This window comes from Alosa pseudoharengus, unplaced genomic scaffold (assembly GCF_046254945.1).
Source record: "Alosa pseudoharengus isolate Yale_2024_CS ecotype anadromous, Long Island Sound unplaced genomic scaffold, YU_APseudo_1.1 YU_APseudo_1.1_scf_11, whole genome shotgun sequence".
Classification (NCBI taxonomy): Eukaryota; Metazoa; Chordata; class Actinopteri; order Clupeiformes; family Clupeidae; genus Alosa; species Alosa pseudoharengus.
Genome location: NW_027468576.1, coordinates 1,812,033 through 1,832,865, shown reverse-complemented (window position 1 = coordinate 1,832,865; position 20,833 = coordinate 1,812,033). Strand labels below are relative to the sequence as shown.

General features: G+C 40.0%; 1 protein-coding gene across 2 annotated transcripts in view; it reads left to right on the top strand.

Moving 5' to 3' along the window:
- Positions 1-20,833, top strand: part of hoga1 (4-hydroxy-2-oxoglutarate aldolase 1) — a 138,506-nt gene that overhangs the window by 68,518 nt on the left and 49,155 nt on the right. For both annotated transcript variants that reach the window (XM_076277744.1, XM_076277743.1), the window contains one exon: positions 19,707-19,841. In XM_076277744.1, the coding sequence (XP_076133859.1) occupies positions 19,707-19,841 (135 nt within the window). The remainder of the gene's footprint in view (positions 1-19,706; positions 19,842-20,833) is intronic.

Sequence of the window (20,833 nt, the reverse complement as noted above, 5' to 3'; positions counted from 1 at the left end):
CTGGTTGTCTATCATTATCTTGCAGCATTTGCATATTCGTATTTGTTTTAGAGCAAGCTGGATTTAAGCAGTTATATGACTAAAAATCTTTTAATAATAAGTTAAACTATTATCATATCTTCACATTTGTATAGTCACGCTACAACATGTAGATACCCTCATTATGCTACGGTGTAAGTGTTTTGCTATTTGGAGCCTTGGTAGCAATTTATTTTTACTCTACGTTTAGTTCAAGCATCGTTGTTTGGTGGGTCAGGTGACGAGCCGTCGAATCACAGCACAGCACCCAGAATGCATTGCAACACACCGTCATGAAGGGACTCATCGTTAGGTCGGCTTTAAATAGCATACAGAACCTATAGTAATTTAACGTTGTCTGATATAGAAGCCACAGATCGTGGCAAGACAATTGAATTGATTGTGGACTTCTTGCCGGGCAATGATGAGTAACTTAACTTGAATAGTAGTGTTGCGTGGATGTGCATAATATCTGTATGAATGTGTGTTTCTCAATGTTATAATCTATACAACTGTATAAATGACCTGTATGAACATGGATTCACCTTCAAAAATCTTTTTTACATGACCTTTACACTTGGTGCTGGCAAGGCATTGAACTGGGCTTCATTCAAGGATTCCAACGGTACCTCATTTATGAAAATCGGACATACAGTACATAGAAAAATAGGAATAACGCGAAAACGACAAGGGCCAGCGACACGAAAGTAACAAGCTCCCTACACCGGTTCGGGCCTGAATTTTTGGAGTTCGAACCGCGTCGATAGTTCAAACGGTCTAGGAGCAGTAGTTAGTACAACTAGAATTGCGGTTCCGAGGAACTGCAAGAGTGGGTTTGATCAGGGGCATGGAACTCGGCCTCATACAAGGATTCCAACGGTACCTCATTTATGAAAATCGGACATACAGGTCAAAAGTTACATGCACACACCTTCATATACGGGTTGCTAGGTTACGGGGACGCTGGCGAGACACGCCGCTCCGTCTGGCATCATGTTTTTGTTTGTATTTATGTAATGTTCTTAATTTTATGTAATGTTCTGTTAATTTTTTGTATTTATTTTTCTAGTTAAATGTAATCACTCTTTATTCATGTTATTTTCGATCGTTTTTGTGTTATTCTTAGTCCTTTTTTCTGTTTAACAAACTCGGCTGACACCATCAACGTCAAGTTAACGTTAACGTTAACCAGCTTCCATTGGGCTGATGAGCGCCTTGGCTAGCCTGCCTTATGTCTCTGAAGTCCCTCATCCATCCGTGACGATGCACATCCAATGTCTGGACGGAGGGATTGCTCAGCAAGGGGGCCTAACGTCAATCTGCAAGAGATCTGCAGCTGCCACGACCACCGAGCTGCCATGCTAGCATCTACCGGTGCCTGGAGTCTGGATTGAGTGCTAAGAAACTCTGATGACAGCGTCAACCATGAAACAACAAATGGTCACTGTCTAGGACCACCGAGCTGACAATCAGCAGGGTCGCCCATCACAAATTCGGACTGTCTTGTCCTCCCAGTGCTCTCCAGACTGCCAGTGAATTCTCCGGGTTGGTCAGTTATAAAGAACTTTGTTGGTGTTGCATCGTGAAGACACAGCTGTGCGCAGTTTTCACGCGGGTCATCTTTGCCCTTGGACATTTTCAGCCGGTTGGAAATTGGACTAATTTTATTTTTAATTTTTATTTATTTTATTTATTAATTTGTTTGTTGTATGTCTTGTATGTCTTGGTGTCACGGGTACGCTGGCGACTACGCCGCTCCGTCCGGCATCTTTTGTGTTTGTTATTTCTTAAATGTATGTCTTGGTGTCACGGGTACGCTGGCGACTACGCCGCTCCGTCCGGCATCTATTGTCTTTGTTAGTCTGTGTCAATGACAATGTCTTATATGTGGAGCGCTTTGGGTTGCACTCTGTGCATGTTAAATGCGCTATACAAATAAATCTGACTTGACTTGACTTGACTATACACAGACAGCCCAGCCCAGCTCAGCTCATTAGAGCTCTGCCAGATGGCTTAGAACTCTGCCAGGTGCAAGCTTAAGCAATTAGAGCTGTGATGTCACAATCGAAATTTGAATTCTGAACATTCCGCCATTCATTTCAATGGGGCTAAAAAACGCAGAAAAACGGAAATACCGCGAAAACGACAACACGAAAGTAACAAGCAAGTTACACCGGTTCGGGCCTGAATTTTTGGAGTTTGAACCGCGTCGATAGCTCAAACGGTCTAGGAGCAGTAGTTCGGCCAAAAAGTGGGCTTATAGGAAGATATAATAACTAGAATTGCGGTTCCGAGGAACTGCAAGAGTGGGTTTGATCAGTGGCATGGAACTCGGCCTCATCCAAGGATTCCGACGGTACCTCATTTATGAAAATCGGGCACACGGATCAAAAGTTATCTGCATTAACGCAACATCCAATAAGCTAAAACGCATAAATAACGTGGTTGCTATGCTGGTTGCTAGGGCAATCATGCTGGTTGCTCAGGTGGTCGCTAGGTTAGAAGGCCAGTGCCTCCTGAGAGGCCTGAAGGGTCAGTTCTGAGTTTGTTGACTGCTGAAACCGAAAAATGGACTGCATTTTCTTAATGTGACTGAAGTGCGGGCAAAGTTTGCACAGAAATGTACGATTTTTCCCACCCTCATCGACCTTGTCATAAAACTTGTTTAAATGATCACACGACGCCTCCTTGCTGCTTTGTCGTCTACATCAGCCTTTCTCAAACTTCTTTGACCTGAGGCCCAGTCAAGGCATACTTTGGGGTCATAGGGCCCACCTACATGAACCCACCCCTCCTCCCACCCCCCCATCAAATTGTAACGATATCACAATTATTATTATTATTTTTATACTATTGCCTACATGCACTTCAAAACAGTCAATGTTTAAAGTGCTAAGATTGTTCACAAAAGTTTGTGAAAGCATGCACATCATAGTACTGCTTTACTAATGTAAAATATAATTAGGCCTACACTAGTTTCATTGTTTTTGCATTGTTGCATGATTGATATGCTATTTAATTACATTTCATTTGAATGCCTGAATGTAAGAATTCAGGAAACACAATACCAGCTTTTAACATTTCTGTTGTTTACTAGTTTATGTAAATCACATAACACATGAACTGTTTACATACTACTGATAGCCCATTACTGTACACAATAATACTGTGCCCATTCATTAACATATATTAAACATCAGGCGTCTTGTTTACACATTTAAACTATATTTGCACTTCGAATTTCGCTTCCAAACTGTAATAACTACATCTACGAAGTCTAAAGAAGATAACCATGTAGTCTGTTCATAGATAAGATAAATTTTGACAGAACTACAGACTTCGTGAAAGTAGCCTAGTAGCCCTACATAAAAGGCTCCATTCAATTCATTGCAAAATCGTGGTTGGTCTATTTACACATTAAAACCATATTTACACTTCGAAATTCGCTTCCAAATTGTAGTAACTACATCTACGAAGTCTAAGGAAGATAATCATGTAGTCTGTTCATAGATAAGATACATTTTGACAGAACTACAGACTTCGTGAAAGTAGCCTAGTAGCCCTACATAAAAGGCTCCATTCACTTAATTGCAAAATCGCGGTTGGTCTGTTTACACATTAAAACCATATTTACACTTTGAAATTCGCTTCCAAATTGTAGTAACTACATCTACGAAGTCTAAGGAAGATAAGCATGTAGTCTGTTCAACGATAACATACATTTTGACAGAACTACAGACCTCGTAAAAGTAGTACCTAAAATGAGTGTGATAAATGGCCATCACGTAGCCTAAAGCATATAGCACTAGCATATGACAACAGCAAATAGCTAACGTTTACGTTAGCCTAACTTACTTATCGTTGACGTTGACCCGTTGACGTTCTTTTTAATAAACTGCCTGTAGACTTACACAGTTCTGAATGCTTCGGTTTACATGTAGATACCCTCATTATGCTACGGTGTAAGTGTGTTGCTATTTGGAGCCTTGGTAGCTATTTATTTTTACTACGTTTAGTTTAAGTGCTCTGGTTCAAGCATCGTTGTGTTTGGTGGGTCAGGTGACGAGCCGTCGGATCACAGCACAGCACCCAGAATGCATTGCAACACACCGTCTTAAAGGGACTCATCGTTAGGTCGGCTTTAAATAGCATACAGAACCTATAGCAATTTAACGTTGTCTGTAAGCTCCACAGATCGTGGCAAGACAATTGAATTGATTGTGGACTTCTTGCCGGGCAATGATGAGTAACTTAACATGAATAATAATGATGTGTGGATGTCCATAATACCTGTATGAAAGTGTGTTTCTCAATGTAATAATCTATACAACTGTACACATAACTAAGTTCAAATGGAGCTAGCTGGGCATAGGACTCAGATTGGGAAAATACTTTATTTTTTTTTTTTTTTTAATGACCTATATGAACATGGTTTGGCTTTAAAAAAAAGATGAGACAGCGCGAAACATTACCTTTACACTTAGTGCTGGCAAGGCATTGAACTGGGCTTCATTCGAGGATTCCAACGGTACCTCATTCATGAAAATCGGACATACTGGTCAAAAGTTACATGCACACACCTTCATATACACAGACAGCCCAGCCCAGCCCAGCCCATTAGACGGCTTAGAACTCTGCCAGGTGCAAGTAATCAACTCTAGCAGCAGAGCTCTACCAGGTGCAAGTAATGAGGTGCTGTGATGTCATAATGCCCCAGCATTCCGCCATTCATTTCAATGGGGCCCAAAAACACCGAAAAACGGGAATACCGCGAAAACGACAAGGGCCAGCGACACGAAATCAACAAGCAAGTTACACCGGTTCGGGCCTGAATTTTTGGAGTTCGAACCGCGTCGATAGCTCAAACGGTCTAGGAGCAGTAGTTCGGCCAAAAAGTGGGTGAATAGGAAGATATAATAATAAGAAAACTTAAGAAGAACAATAGTGGGCTTGCTCCGCAAGCCCACAGCATGGCTTTCAGCCATGCTGTGGTCTTGCTGGATCAAACCCACTAATAACTAGAATTGCGGTTCCGAGGAACTGCAAGAGTGGGTTTGATCAGGGGCATGGAACTCGGCCTCATCCAAGGATTCCAACGGTACCTCATTTATGAAAATCGGACATACGGGTCAAAAGTTACATGCACACACCTTCATATACACAGACAGCCCAGCCCAGCCCATTATAGCTCTGCCAGGTGGCTTAGAACTCTTCCAGGTGCAAGCTTAAGCAATTAGAGCTGTGATGTCACAATCGAAATTTGAATTCTGAACATTCCGCCATTCATTTCAATGGGCCCAAAAAACGCAGAAAAACGGGAATACCGCGAAAACGACAAGGGCCAGCGACACGAAATCAACAAGCAAGTTACACCGGTTCGGGCCTGAATTTTTGGAGTTCGAACCGCGTCGATAGCTCAAACGGTCTAGGAGCAGTAGTTCGGCCAAAAAGTGGGTGAATAGGAAGATATAATAACTAGAATTGCGGTTCCGAGGAACTGCAAGAGTGGGTTTGATCAGTGGCACGGAACTCGGCCTCATCCAAGGATTCCAACGGTACCTCATTTATGAAAATCGGGCACACGGATCAAAAGTTGTCTGCATTAACGCAACATCCAATAAGCTAAAACTCATAAATAACATGGTTGCTATGCTGGTTGCTATGGTGGTCGCTAGGTTGACATTACAGGGGTGGTTTCTAGGTTGTTGCTAGGGTAATTAGTTAGTTGCTAGTAAGCCATCTTAAGCTGACTGCATAAAGTGATTATTTTAAGAGATACATTTTCAAACCAGAACTGTGTATAGGTCATGGTTAAAAACGTATCAGAATCTCAGAAATAATCACGTAATGCAGCCAGTTTAAGATTTTTTAAGAAGTCAGATTTTTTAAAGGCAATCAAATTTCTGCTGACTCTCTTCTGGCTGCGGTTAAAGGCCAGCGCCTCCTGAGAGGCCTGAAGGGTCAGTTCTGAGGTTGTTGGCTGCTGGAACCGAAAAAAGGACTGCATTTTCTTAAAAGACAATGTGACTGAAAGTGCGGGCAAAGTTTGCACAGAAATGTACGATTTTTCCCACCCTCATCGACCTCGTCATAAAACTTGTTTAAATGATCACACGACGCCTCCTTGCTGCTTTGTTGTCTACATCAGCATTTCTCAAACTTCTTTGACCTGAGGCCCAGTCAAGGCATACTTTGGGGTCATAGGGCCCACCTACATGAACCCACCCCCTCCTCCCAACCCCTATCAAATTGTAATGATATCACAATTATTATTTTTATACTATATTGCCTACATGCACTTCAAAACAGTCAATGTTTAAAGTGCTAAGATTGTTTACAAAAGTTTGTGAAAGCATGCACATCAGAGTACTGCTTTACTAATGTAAAATATAATTAGGCCTACACTAGTTTCATTGTTTTTGCATTGTTGCATGATTGATATGCTATTTAATTACATTTCATTTGAATGCCTGAATGTAAGAATTCAGGAAACACAATACCAGCTTTTAACATTTCTGTTGTTAGTTTATGTAAATCACATAACACATGAACTGTTTACATACTACTGATAGCCCATTACTGTACACAATAATACTGTGCCCATTCATTAACATATATTAAACATCAGGCGTCTTGTTTACACATTTAAACCATATTTGCACTTCGAATTTCGCTTCCAAACTGTAATAACTACATCTACAAAGTCTAAAGAAGATAACCATGTAGTCTGTTCATAGATAAGATCAATTTTGACAGAACTACAGACTTCGTGAAAGTAGCCTAGTAGTCCTACATAAAAGGCTCCATATTCACTTCATTGCAAAATCGCGGTTGGTCTGTTTACACACTAAAACCATATTTACACTTCGAAATTCGCTTCCAAATTGTAGTAACTACATCTACGAAGTCTAAGGAAGATAATCATGTAGTCTGTTCATAGATAAGATACATTTTGACAGAACTACAGACTTCGTGAAAGTAGCCTGGAAGCCCTACATAAAAGGCTCCATTAACTTCATTGCAAAATCGCGGTTGGTCTGTTTACACACTAAAACCATATTTACACTTCGAAATTCGCTTCCAAATTGTAGTAACTACATCTACGAAGTCTAAGGAAGATAATCATGTAGTATGTTCACAGATAAGATACATTTTGACAGAACTACAGACCTCGTAAAAGTAGTACCTAAAATTAGTGTGATAAATGGCCATCACGTAGCCTAAAGCATATAGCACTAGCATATGACAACAGCAAATAGCTAACGTTTACGTTAGCCTAACTTACTTATCGTTGACGTTGACCCGACACGTTTATAAGTTAGACCATAGACTGATAAGGACGTCCATCAAAATTCCGTGTGTATCCTGTGTATCTTTCGTGCTGCTATCCTGTTGCCTTTTCCCTGTTGTTCCGGCAACAAGGTTTTTACGCGATATTTGCCACATCCCAGAGAGTTGTTGTTTGGTGGGTCAGGTGACGAGCCGTCGAATCACAGCACAGCACCCAGAATGCATTGCAACACACCGTCTTAAAGGGACTCATCGTTAGGTCGGCTTTAAATAGCATACAGAACCTATAGTAATATAACGTTGTCTGTAAGCTCCACAGATCGTGGCAGGACAATTGAATTGAGTGTGGACTTCTTGCCGGGCAATAATGAGTAACTTAACTTGAATAGTGATGCGTGGATGTGCATAGTGTCTGTATGAATGCGTGTTTCTCAATGTAATAATCTAAACAACTGTACACATGACTGTGTTTGAATGGAGCTAGCTGGGCATAGAACTGGGCTGAATGGATTGGGGAAATACTTTATTTATTTATTTTTTTAATGACCTATATGAACATGGTTTGGCTTTAAAAAAAAGAGGAGACAGCGCTTCGCGCTGTCTCCTCTTTTTTTACATGACCTTGAACTGGGCTGAATGGATTTGGAAAATATATATATATTTTTTTTAATGACCTGTATCAACATGGTTTGGCTTTAAAAACACTTAGTGTACACTTAGTGCTGGCAAGGCATTGAACTGGGCTTCATTCGAGGATTCCAACGGTACCTCATTCATGAAAATCGGACATACTGGTCAAAAGTTACATGCACACACCTTCATATACACAGACAGCCCAGCCCAGCCCATTAGAGCTCTGCCAGGTGGCTTAGAACTCTTCCAGGTGCAAGCTTAAGCAATTAGAGCTGTGATGTCACAATCGAAATTTGAATTCTGAACATTCCGCCATTCATTTCAATGGGTCCAAAAAACGCAGAAAAACGGGAATACCGCGAAAACGACAAGGGCCAGCGACACGAAATTAACAAGCAAGTTACACCGGTTCGGGCCTGAATTTTTGGAGTTCGAACTGCGTCGATAGCTCAAACGGTCTAGGAGCAGTAGTTCGGCCAAAAAGTGGGTGAACAGGAATAATAAATAAATAAAGTAAACTTAAGAAGAACAATAGTGGGCTTGCTCCGCAAGCCCACAGCATGGCTTTGCCATGCTGTGGTCTTGCTGGATCAAACCCACTAATAAGAAAACTTAAGAAGAACAATAGTGGGCTTGCTCCGCAAGCCCACAGCATGGCTTTCAGCCATGCTGTGGTCTTGCTGGATCAAACCCACTAATAACTAGAATTGCGGTTCCGAGGAACTGCAAGAGTGGGTTTGATCAGGGGCATGGAACTCGGCCTCATCCAAGGATTCCAACGGTACCTCATTTATGAAAATCGGACATACGGGTCAAAAGTTACATGCACACACCTTCATATACACAGACAGCCCAGCCCAGCCCATTATAGCTCTGCCAGGTGGCTTAGAACTCTTCCAGGTGCAAGCTTAAGCAATTAGAGCTGTGATGTCACAATCGAAATTTGAATTCTGAACATTCCGCCATTCATTTCAATGGGCCCAAAAAACGCAGAAAAACGGGAATACCGCGAAAACGACAAGGGCCAGCGACACGAAATCAACAAGCAAGTTACACCGGTTCGGGCCTGAATTTTTGGAGTTCGAACCGCGTCGATAGCTCAAACGGTCTAGGAGCAGTAGTTCGGCCAAAAAGTGGGTGAACAGGAATAATAAATAACTAGAATTGCGGTTCCGAGGAACTGCAAGAGTGGGTTTGATCAGTGGCACGGAACTCGGCCTCATCCAAGGATTCCAACGGTACCTCATTTATGAAAATCGGGCACACGGATCAAAAGTTGTCTGCATTAACGCAACATCCAATAAGCTAAAACGCATAAATAACATGGTTGCTATGCTGGTTGCTATGGTGGTCGCTAGGTTGACATTACAGGGGTGGTTTCTAGGTTGTTGCTAGGGTAATTAGTTAGTTGCTAGTAAGCCATCTTAAGCTGACTGCATAAAGTGATTATTTTAAGAGATACATTTTCAAACCAGAACTGTGTATAGGTCATGGTTAAAAACGTATCAGAATCTCAGAAATAATCACGTAATGCAGCCAGTTTAAGATTTTTTAAGAAGTCAGATTTTTTAAAGGCAATCAAATTTCTGCTGACTCTCTTCTGGCTGCGGTTAAAGGCCAGCGCCTCCTGAGAGGCCTGAAGGGTCAGTTCTGAGGTTGTTGGCTGCTGGAACCGAAAAAAGGACTGCATTTTCTTAAAAGACAATGTGACTGAAGTGCGGGCAAAGTTTGCACAGAAATGTACGATTTTTCCCACCCTCATCGACCTCGTCATAAAACTTGTTTAAATGATCACACGACGCCTCCTTGCTGCTTTGTTGTCTACATCAGCATTTCTCAAACTTCTTTGACCTGAGGCCCAGTCAAGGCATACTTTGGGGTCATAGGGCCCACCTACATGAACCCACCCCCTCCTCCCAACCCCTATCAAATTGTAATGATATCACAATTATTATTTTTATACTATATTGCCTACATGCACTTCAAAACAGTCAATGTTTAAAGTGCTAAGATTGTTTACAAAAGTTTGTGAAAGCATGCACATCAGAGTACTGCTTTACTAATGTAAAATATAATTAGGCCTACACTAGTTTCATTGTTTTTGCATTGTTGCATGATTGATATGCTATTTAATTACATTTCATTTGAATGCCTGAATGTAAGAATTCAGGAAACACAATACCAGCTTTTAACATTTCTGTTGTTAGTTTATGTAAATCACATAACACATGAACTGTTTACATACTACTGATAGCCCATTACTGTACACAATAATACTGTGCCCATTCATTAACATATATTAAACATCAGGCGTCTTGTTTACACATTTAAACCATATTTGCACTTCGAATTTCGCTTCCAAACTGTAATAACTACATCTACAAAGTCTAAAGAAGATAACCATGTAGTCTGTTCATAGATAAGATCAATTTTGACAGAACTACAGACTTCGTGAAAGTAGCCTAGTAACGTTAGTCCTACATAAAAGGCTCCATATTCACTTCATTGCAAAATCGCGGTTGGTCTGTTTACACACTAAAACCATATTTACACTTCGAAATTCGCTTCCAAATTGTAGTAACTACATCTACGAAGTCTAAGGAAGATAATCATGTAGTCTGTTCATAGATAAGATACATTTTCACAGAACTACAGACTTCGTGAAAGTAGCCTAGAAGCCCTACATAAAAGGTTCCATTAACTTCATTGCAAAATCGCGGTTGGTCTGTTTACACACTAAAACCATATTTACACTTCGAAATTCGCTTCCAAATTGTAGTAACTACATCTACGAAGTCTAAGGAAGATAACCTTGTAGTCTGTTCAACGATATGATACATTTTGACGGAACTACAGACCTCGTAAAAGTAGTACCTAAAATTAGTGTGATAAATGGCCATCACGTAGCCTAAAGCATATAGCACTAGCATATGACAACAGCAAATAGCTAACGTTTACGTTAGCCTAACTTACTTATCGTTGACGTTGACCCGACACGTTTATAAGTTAGACCATAGACTGATAAGGACGTCCATCAAAATTCCGTGTGTATCCTGTGTATCTTTCGTGCTGCTATCCTGTTGCCTTTTCCCTGTTGTTCCGGCAACAAGGTTTTTACGCGATATTTGCCACATCCCAGAGAGTTGTTGTTTGGTGGGTCAGGTGACGAGCCGTCGAATCACAGCACAGCACCCAGAATGCATTGCAACACACCGTCTAGAAGGGACTCGGCGTTAGGTCGGCTTTAAATAGCATACAGAACCTATAGTAATATAACGTTGTCTGTAAGCTCCACAGATCGTGGCAAGACAATTGAATTGATTGTGGACTTCTTGCTGGGCAACGATGAGTAACTTGATTAGTAATGCTGCGTGGATATGCATGATATCTGTATGAAAGTATGTTTCTCAATGTAATAATCTATACAACTGTACACATGACTAAGTTCAAATGTAGCTAGCTGGGTATAGGACTGGGCTGAATGGATTGGTGAAATACTTTATTTATTTATTTTTTTACTGACCTATATGAACATGGTTTGGCTTTAAAAAAAAGAGGAGACAGCGCTTCGCGCTGTCTCCTCTTTTTTTACATTACCTTTACACTTAGTGCTGGCAAGGCATTGAACTGGGCTTCATTCAAGGATTCCAACGGTACCTCATTCATGAAAATCGGACATACGGGTCAAAAGTTACATGCACACACCTTCATATACACAGACAGCCCAGCCCAGCCCATTAGACATTGCCAGATGGCTTAGAACTCTGCCAGGTGCAAGTAATCAACTCTAGCAGCAGAGCTCTACCAGGTGCAAGTAATGAGGTGCTGTGATGTCATAAAGCCCCAGCATTCCGCCATTGATTTCAATGGGGCCCAAAAACGCCGAAAAACGGGAATACCGCGAAAACGACAAGGGCCAGCGACACGAAAGCAACAAGCAAGTTACACCGGTTCGGGCCTGAATTTTTGGAGTTCGAACCGCGTCGATAGCTCAAACGGTCTAGGAGCAGTAGTTCGGCCAAAAAGTGGGCTTATAGGAAGATATAATAATAATAATAAGAAAACTTAAGAAGAACAATAGTGGGCTTGCTGGATCAAACCCACTAATAAGAAAACTTAAGAAGAACAATAGTGGGCTTGCTGGATCAAACCCACTAATAATAATAAGAAAACTTAAGAAGAACAATAGTGGTCTTGCTGGATCAAACCCACTAATAATAAGTAAACTTAAGAAGAACAATAGTGGGCTTGCTGGATCAAACCCACTAATAATAATAAACAGGTTATGATTGTAGATAAAAATAAACATATGGTTACTGAAACTACTACTACTATAGGCCTAGAGAAAGATGTACAGTAAAGGTAGATGCCAGTTAATATAATGCAGAAAAGAAATAGAAATAAAATAGGAATAAACAACCAAACAAGGGGAGAAATTAATGGACATTATAGGCCAAAGAAAATAAATGGGTCTTTAAGTTAAGTAAGCTAAGAAAGTAAGCTTTCAGCCATGCTGTGGTCTTGCTGGATCAAACCCACTAATAAGAAAACTTAAGAAGAACAATAGTGGGCTTGCTGGATCAAACCCACTAATAATAAGTAAACTTAAGAAGAACAATAGTGGTCTTGCTGGATCAAACCCACTAATAAGAAAACTTAAGAAGAACAATAGTGGGCTTGCTGGATCAAACCCACTAATAATAAGTAAACTTAAGAAGAACAATAGTGGTCTTTCTGGATCAAACCCACTAATAAGAAAACTTAAGAAGAACAATAGTGGGCTTGCTCCGCAAGCCCGCTGTGGTCTTGCTGGATCAAACCCACTAATAATAAGAAAACTTAAGAAGAGCAATAGTGGGCTTGCTGGATCAAACCCACTAAAAAGTGGGTGAACAGGAATAATATATAAGAAAACTTAAGAAGAACAATAGTGGGCTTGCCCACAGCTTGCTGGATCAAACCCACTAATTATGTGTGCATAATGCAATTCAGTGAGACAGTTAGAATCATATATGCCTTTCACCTTTTGTTTTTAGCCAGCAGCCAGACCAGCAGATACCCTGACTTTGCTGAATTACTGAAGCTAAGTAGGCTTAGTTAGTACTTGGATGAGAGACCTCCTTGGAAGAGTAGGTTCCTGCTGGAAGTGGTGTTGGAAACAAATATCAATCCCAATGCCCTATTGCAGTGACAGGGACACTGTACTGCAGGAGATGTTTTCCTTTGCATGAATGTTAAATAGAGGTCCTGACTCGTAGTGCAGCAGATTGATGGCATATTTCAAGAGAATCGTTCAAATTGGTATAGAAGCATGTTACTTAGAACTGACAGCGTGGTACACATTAACAATGGTATTCCTATATTTTTCCTATGTAATTTGGTCAATTTTGGATTAAATCATAAGTCAAAGAGAGAAATTGACATTTACATCTCGCACATTATTGAGTAGTTAATTGCCCTCCAGTTTGCTCTTTTCACTGTCTGCTCACACAGTTTTTCGCCTTTTTTCAGTCACAGGGGAACTTATGGAATATTTTGCCGCTTCCCAGTCTTTCACTGTAGCCAAACACGCAACAGTAGGGCAGTTTTTAAGTAATTCACGTTATTTTTTTTATTTTTTTTGAACTTCTTTTTATTTTGTTTTCATATCAGTCATACAGTGCATCAAAACAAATTCTTATATGACAAAGTTGAATAACACATGTCAGTTTTAGCGGGTTCAGATAGGTAAGTCCATGGTTTAAGGGCATAGCCCTCAAGGATCAAATACTTAAAGACTGATTGACATCATTCAAGTTAATACATTGCTATTCCTAGATCTGCCTTCAGGCTCCAACAGAGAAGACACAAAAACAAAGACTAAAACAAACACAGTAAAGAGAGGAAAAAAAAAAAAAAAAAAAGTCACATTAAGTGGAGATGCAAAACAATAGAGGTCCAGTTATTGAGGAATGCTTCTGACTTTAGCTGTAAAACTGCAGTGATATGTTCCATGTGATACACCTCTTGGACTCTATCCCTCCATTGGACTATTGTGGGGGGCTGTGGCTTCAACCAGGAGGCCGTTATGACTTTGTTTGCAATTAGCAGAAGTGTCCTTAACAATTTTGTATGGCTATCCTCCAGGAAGTCCTCAGGTACTATGCCCAATAAAAAATGTATTGGTTCCATCGGCAGGTCTATAAATAAGCACTGCTTTATTTCTCTTTGAATATTTTTCCAGTATTCTAATACTTTTGGACAATCCCAAAATATATGTGTATGGTCCCCCAGTGAGCCACAGCCCCTCCAACACACAGGTGAAACATTACTCCACTTTGAAGAAACAAGTGGTGTTCTAAAATATCTCATTCTTAGCTTCCAACCATATTCCCTCCAACTGAGGCTATTTGTTACCTTATGCCCTTGTTCAAATGAAGTTTCCCACTGTTTGTCAGATATTACTGTATTCATCTCCAATTCCCATTTTTCTTTAATATCCAAATTGTTCTCTCCAAGGTCTTCTTGTAGTGCCTTATATAAATATGATATACATTTTTTTGTCACTGTTCCCTGTATAATTGAAATGAAAAGATGCTCTATTTTAGATGGTAGGGAACAAATCTTTTCCCATTCTTTATGTTTCTTTAAATAGTCTCTTATCTGTAAGAACCTGAAAAAATCTTTGTTTGCCAAATCGTACTTTTCTTTAATTTGTTCAAATGATTTTAACACCGTTCCCTCAAATAACTGGTCCAAGACTTCTAAACCCTTGTCTTTCCATCTTTCAAAACCCTTATCTAGTCTTGCTGGAATGAACTCTATATTTTTAGCTATGCTTATGGCTCTGGATATGGTCGTAGGTGATTGTATTTTTTTTCTTACAGTAGACCACACTTTCAAAGTATTTTTAACCCATATGTTTGTAAGCTTTTTCATCCTAGCCGTATCTAAGTTGAGGAATGGGAGAGAGTTCAATGGAACATCTAGACATTCAGACTGTTCCATCCCTACCCAAACAGTATCTTTGTCTTGAGTTAACCAGGAAACCATGGATCGTAATTGGGCTGCCCAGTAATATTGTTTCAAATTAGGTAAATTCAGGCCTCCATTGATCTTTGTACATAGTAATCTTCTGAGTTTAAGTCTAGGGGGTTTGCTTTGCCATATGAATTTAGAAAACCATTTTCCTATAGTGGTGAAAGTAGCTGAGGGGACAGGAACAGGCAAAGATTGGAAAAGAAAAAGCATTCTGGGGAGGATGTTTATTCGAATAGTCTCCACTCTTCCCATCAAAGAGAGTGGCAATAGTTCCCATCTTATAAGATCTGCTTTAATACAGTTCATCAACTTCCCATAATTGGCTGTGAACAGTTTTGATAGATCTGTAGTTAGAATTATTCCCAAGTATCTGAATCTTTGTGACCAGCGAAAATGAAGACTTCCTGTTAATTGTGTAGGCCACTGCCCCTTTAACATCATAGCTTCTGACTTGGATTCGTTAATCTGATATCCAGAGAGTTCACCATACTCTTTAAGAGTGTTCATTAGAGCAGGTACAGAAACAATAGGATCACTCGTATAAGTTAAAATGTCGTCAGCATATAGTGATATTTTATGTTCTGTATTTCCCATATCCATTATCCCCTTTATTTTTTCATTCTGTCTAATAGATGCCGCCAAGGGCTCAATGTTTATGGCAAAAAGCAGGGGGCTAAGACAATCTCCCTGTCTCACTCCTCGCTGCAGGCCAAAGAACTCCGAGCAGCATCCATTCACTCTGACTCTTGCTTTTGGCTGTTTATAAACAGTTGTTACCCATCTTATAAATTTTGAATGAAAGCCCATCCCAGACAATGTCTTAAACAAAAACTCCCAATTCACAGTATCGAATGCCTTCTGTGCATCAAAGCTTATAAGCATCGACGTCTGTTTATTTTTCTTTGCACAGGTAATTATGTTTAAAGTTCTTCTTATGTTATTAGCACCCTGTCTGCATGGAATAAACCCTGTTTGGTCTGACTTAATAAGTGATCCAATATGTCTTTGAACTCTTTGCGCTAAGATGCTTGTCAACAATTTCTGATCATTACATAAAAGGCTAATAGGTCTATATCCTTCACATAGCGTTGGATCTTTTCCTTCCTTGTGTATCACAGATATGATGGCCTGTGACCAGGTCTCAGGAGGATTACCCTCGGAGAGAGCATATCTAAACACCTCAGTTAACACTGGTGTCAGGTCATTAATAAAGTACTTATAAAATTCTCCAGGGAGACCGTCAACTCCTGGGGATTTATTATTTTTTAATCTCTTTATTGCATTTCTTATTTCTTCATCTGTTATGGGTGATATCATTTGTAATGACGCATCCTCTGATAATGTGGGGAGCTCTAGATTTTTAAGGAAGATGTTGGTGTTATCAGTTGTCGTTTGTGACTTAGGTTCCATATATAAATTATGATAGAAAGTTGCAAATGCCTCTACCACTTCTTTGGGGTGTGAAACTGTTTTACCATTTGTTGGATGAACTACTTTGGCAACAGTTCGGTTAGCCTGGGCTTTGCGAAGTTGAAAAGCTAAAAGACGGCTAGCTCTGTTTCCATTCTCATAGTACCTCTGTTTAGTAAATCTTAGAACTCCTTCTGCCTTCAGTGATAACAGTTTATCTAAGGCTTTTCTTGCTTCTGTAAGTTCAGTAATAACGTTGCTTGAACCTGCCCCCTTGTGTTGCCTCTCTAACACCTTTATTTTATTTTCTAGCTCCAGCTGTTGTTCCACTCGCATTCTCTTCAGTTTGGATGAAACCTGTATAATCTTCCCTCTCATAACTACTTTTGCTCCCTCCCATAGTATTGTAGGGTTGACTTCCCCATTATCATTTGTCTCAAGATATTCTTTTAAATGTTGCCTCAACTCCTCAACAATTTCAGTGTTATTCAGTATTGATACATTCATTCTCCAGTACTTGAAGAAAGAGTGCGTTCCTAAGTGTAGTTTCAACATGACTGGAGCATGGTCACTTATGGTTATAGGCTCAATATGACAGTCAATTACCTTATACATATATTGTGGGGGAATATAGAAAAAGTCAATTCTAGAATAACTGTTATGCACATTGGAGAAAAAACTGAAGTCTTTCCCCTTGGGGTTTTTAACTCTCCATGGGTCTACAAGGCCCAATTCAGACATGAAATTATTTAACATATGTGTTTTAGGACTTGGAGGCCCCTTTTCCATTGGCGTCCTATCCATCTTTCCATCTTGTACTGCATTAAAGTCTCCTCCTACTATCAACATTCCTCTGGAATTATCTGTTATGATATTTGCCAGCTCTTTGAAAAAATTTGGGTCATGCTCATTTGGAGCATATACATTTAGAATTGAAAATTCAAGTTCTCCCACACTTCCCACCACCATTACAAATCTTCCTAATTTGTCCTGTACCACCTTTTCAGTACTGAAAGCCAAAGCTCTGTTTATTAAGATGGCCACCCCTCTTTTCTTTCCATGTGAAGCACTATATACTAGACTAACCCATTCTCTTCTTAGTTTCATATGTTCATTTTCACTTAAATGAGTCTCTTGTAGCAGAGCAATTGAGCAATGTGTTTTTTTCAACTGATTGAATATTTTTTTCCGTTTTATAGGGTGATTTAAACCATGGACATTATAACTGACTATATTTAAATTATTCATAGACAACTGTACCCCTTCATACCTTTTAAAATAAACATCCTTTCTTCAATATAAAATGCACCTATATATGACTGCACAGGTATACCGTTTACATGTAAAATCAAACAATGCAAGAAACAAGAACACACAATCAACAGGAAGAAAGAACTGACTTCCAAAAGCCCGACTGATTTAAAAAGCATCAGTCTCAACGAGGACGGAGAGTTGTGACCGGTCTCTCCGGGGGTGTGCACTATGTGCGAAAGGCTATAGACTACGCAGATCAATCGCCTTTGCTATGGCCTGTAGGTTGCAGGCCAGATAAAACAGAACAAAAAAACTCAAAAGCTCCTCCGGTGAGGAGAGTCTATATTTACATATTTTACCGTAGCTTTCTATGAATACACTAGCCAAAACGTATCCATCTTACATAACTTAACCAAGACCTACTTACTACACTGGATATGTTTACAGCAGGCGTTAGTCTTTGTGAAGTAGGCTTTTGAGATCTGCGTTGGTCATCATGTTATGCCTGTATGCTCTATCCATCCAGTTGTTCTGTAAAAGTTCGGTGAAAAGAGTTTCCCGTTCATCACGTTCAACGTGGATACCCAGGTCCTTGAGAGTTTCAGCTGCGTCTCCGAGGGTTGCGAAGGTCTTCACGCCGGAATCTAGATGGATCTTTAGCTTTGCTGGGAATGGTGATTGCGCTTTAATGCTCTTCTCTTTCAATTGCTTTATTATGTCCCTAACTTGTTTGCGTTTCTTCTGAATGTCAGCAGTGTAATCTTGGTCGAAGAAAATTTTCTGGTCGTTATATGTCACTCCTCCACGACGTTTCCACGCTTCTTGAATTACCATCTCCTTAACCCTGTAGTCCAGAAATCGGACGATAATGGACCGGGGTGGATTCTTCGGGTCTTTCGGCTTCATGGTTAGAGAGCGATGTGCTCTCACTATGTTTAAGTCCTGGCTCCCCGGCAACGCCAGTGATGTTCGGATAAGGTCGCTCATGAACTCCAACATGTTGCTGTTATTTTCTTCATCCTCTTTCACTCCATAGATGCGTAGGTTGTTCCTTCTCGCTCTCGATTCCAGATCCTCACATTTGGCAGCCATATTAGCCTCTCGATGAAGTAGATAGCGGAGGGCTCTTTCATTTCGTTGAGTTTTTTCCTCCGAGTCAACCAGTCTCTCTTCATACTCTGTCATTCGTTGTTCGAGTTGTGTCGTCCTGTCTGCCACTTCACTAAGAGCAGTTTCTACCCTCGTTAAGGATTCTTTGGTATCCTTTGAAGCTTCAGCATGTTCCTTCCTCAACGTACGCAGTTCGGTTAGCACTGCCGCCATGCTTTCCTCACTTAGCTCAGAATCAGGTTGGTCTTTAGACGTCTTAGATTGCTTGTTGGGCCTCTTTTCTGATTCTTTTCGAAGGTTCGCCATTATGATTTCTTGGTATGGTTGTTTTAAGTTTAAAATAAAAATAAAAGTACGCCTTGGCTAGTTTTTTAAAAGACTCTCCTCAGGAGCTCTGAAATCAGGCTGTTGCCTTGATCATGACGTCACCGGAAGTCTCACGTTATTTTTTAAATCATTTATTATATGTTTACCATTATTCCATGCACATGTCAATAGGGATGTGATGAATGTTGGTAGCCAACATGGCGTCCACGAACCTTGTGACCACCTCGGAACCAATCGCATAATGGTTGCCGGCCTGACAGACAATATGATGAAAGCTAGTATGGGATATTTGTATATTATTGATATTGATTGGCCAACAAAACATTTTTAAGCCATGTTTTGAAATGAATAACAAACTCTTCCAGCCAATCTCTGATGAGATGTGTGTTCATGACAGTTTCAGTTGCACGGGAGGGAGGGGCAAGCTAGCTCTCTGTTTTGTTTGAAAGGTAAACAGAAGTGACATCACCCAACCGTGCTTAGAGAACCTTTAAATGACAGTATTACGTATTTGTTGGTTATTTAAATTGATAGTAGTTTTGTGACTTGCTTCTCTTACTTCACATTAAATTACCTCTGTGCATGTCTAAATCATGAAAGATAACATTAAAAATAGAAATATGAAGGCATGTTGTCTCCAGCAGGTGGCAGATGCAAGTCCCGTTCCAGTGGTTCTGTACAGTGTTCCAGCCAATACAGGGTTAGAGCTGCCTGTGGATGCAATCGTTTGCCTTTCTCAGCATCCAAACATTGTGGGACTTAAAGACAGTGGTGGAGATGTAAGTGAACTGTATGTTTTTTATTCCTTTCTCACATTGACATATTAACATTTCCTCCTAGTGACATGTCATATGACAATATATAAATATTACATTGTCACATGACAATATATATAAATAAACCTGACACTAGTGATGTGCGGGTCAGGGTTTTTAATGTCCCACACCCACCCGACCCGACAAAATATGTGTTAAACATCGGCCTCTCTCTCTCACACACACACAGGCGTGCATGCACACACAAACACATGCCTATCTTTCACATGTCTTACCTTTTTACAGTAAACTAAAAAATCTACACTCTTCGTGTAGTCTGTAATAGACCCCGACCGATATAGGATTTTGAAGGCTGATACCGATTTCGATATTTGAGTATTTCAAAAACCAACTAGAAATGTAATGCCAGAGGAATTACAATAGTGGATGGAAATCTGCTGGGTTAATGTTGGTGGGGAGATTCCTGAAGAAAAAAAAACATTGAATCACTTAATCTTTGAGTTCATACAAACCCTCGTACCAAAAAACCTTGTCAGGCATTCTTGAGATATCACACTCAAAGGTGGGTTTGACCTTGACATTTGACTTCATCATTAAGTCCATACAAATGTTCACACCAAATTTGAAGCATGTGCGTCAAGCCGTTCTAAAGTTGTGACACAAGCACGAAAGCTGGCCTTTGGAAAATGTAGTTCAGAGAAAGCCTAATTATATGCAATGCAAGACTACCTGCAAAATGGGGCTTTCAGTTGGTGTTGATGACTGCTCATTCTGCACCCATCTAACAATTAGTCATTGAATCTATGTTAAAATCAACATTACTTTGTAATATGTTAAAATCGTTAAAATCATTGACGTTAAAATCATTGACGTTCAATGACGTTAAAATCATTGAATCAACGTCGCACTGCAACATTTATTCTAGATCACTTTTGCACCCTTCATTAATATTGAAGCAACATTGAAATTCTAACTACAGATCAACGGGATTTCAA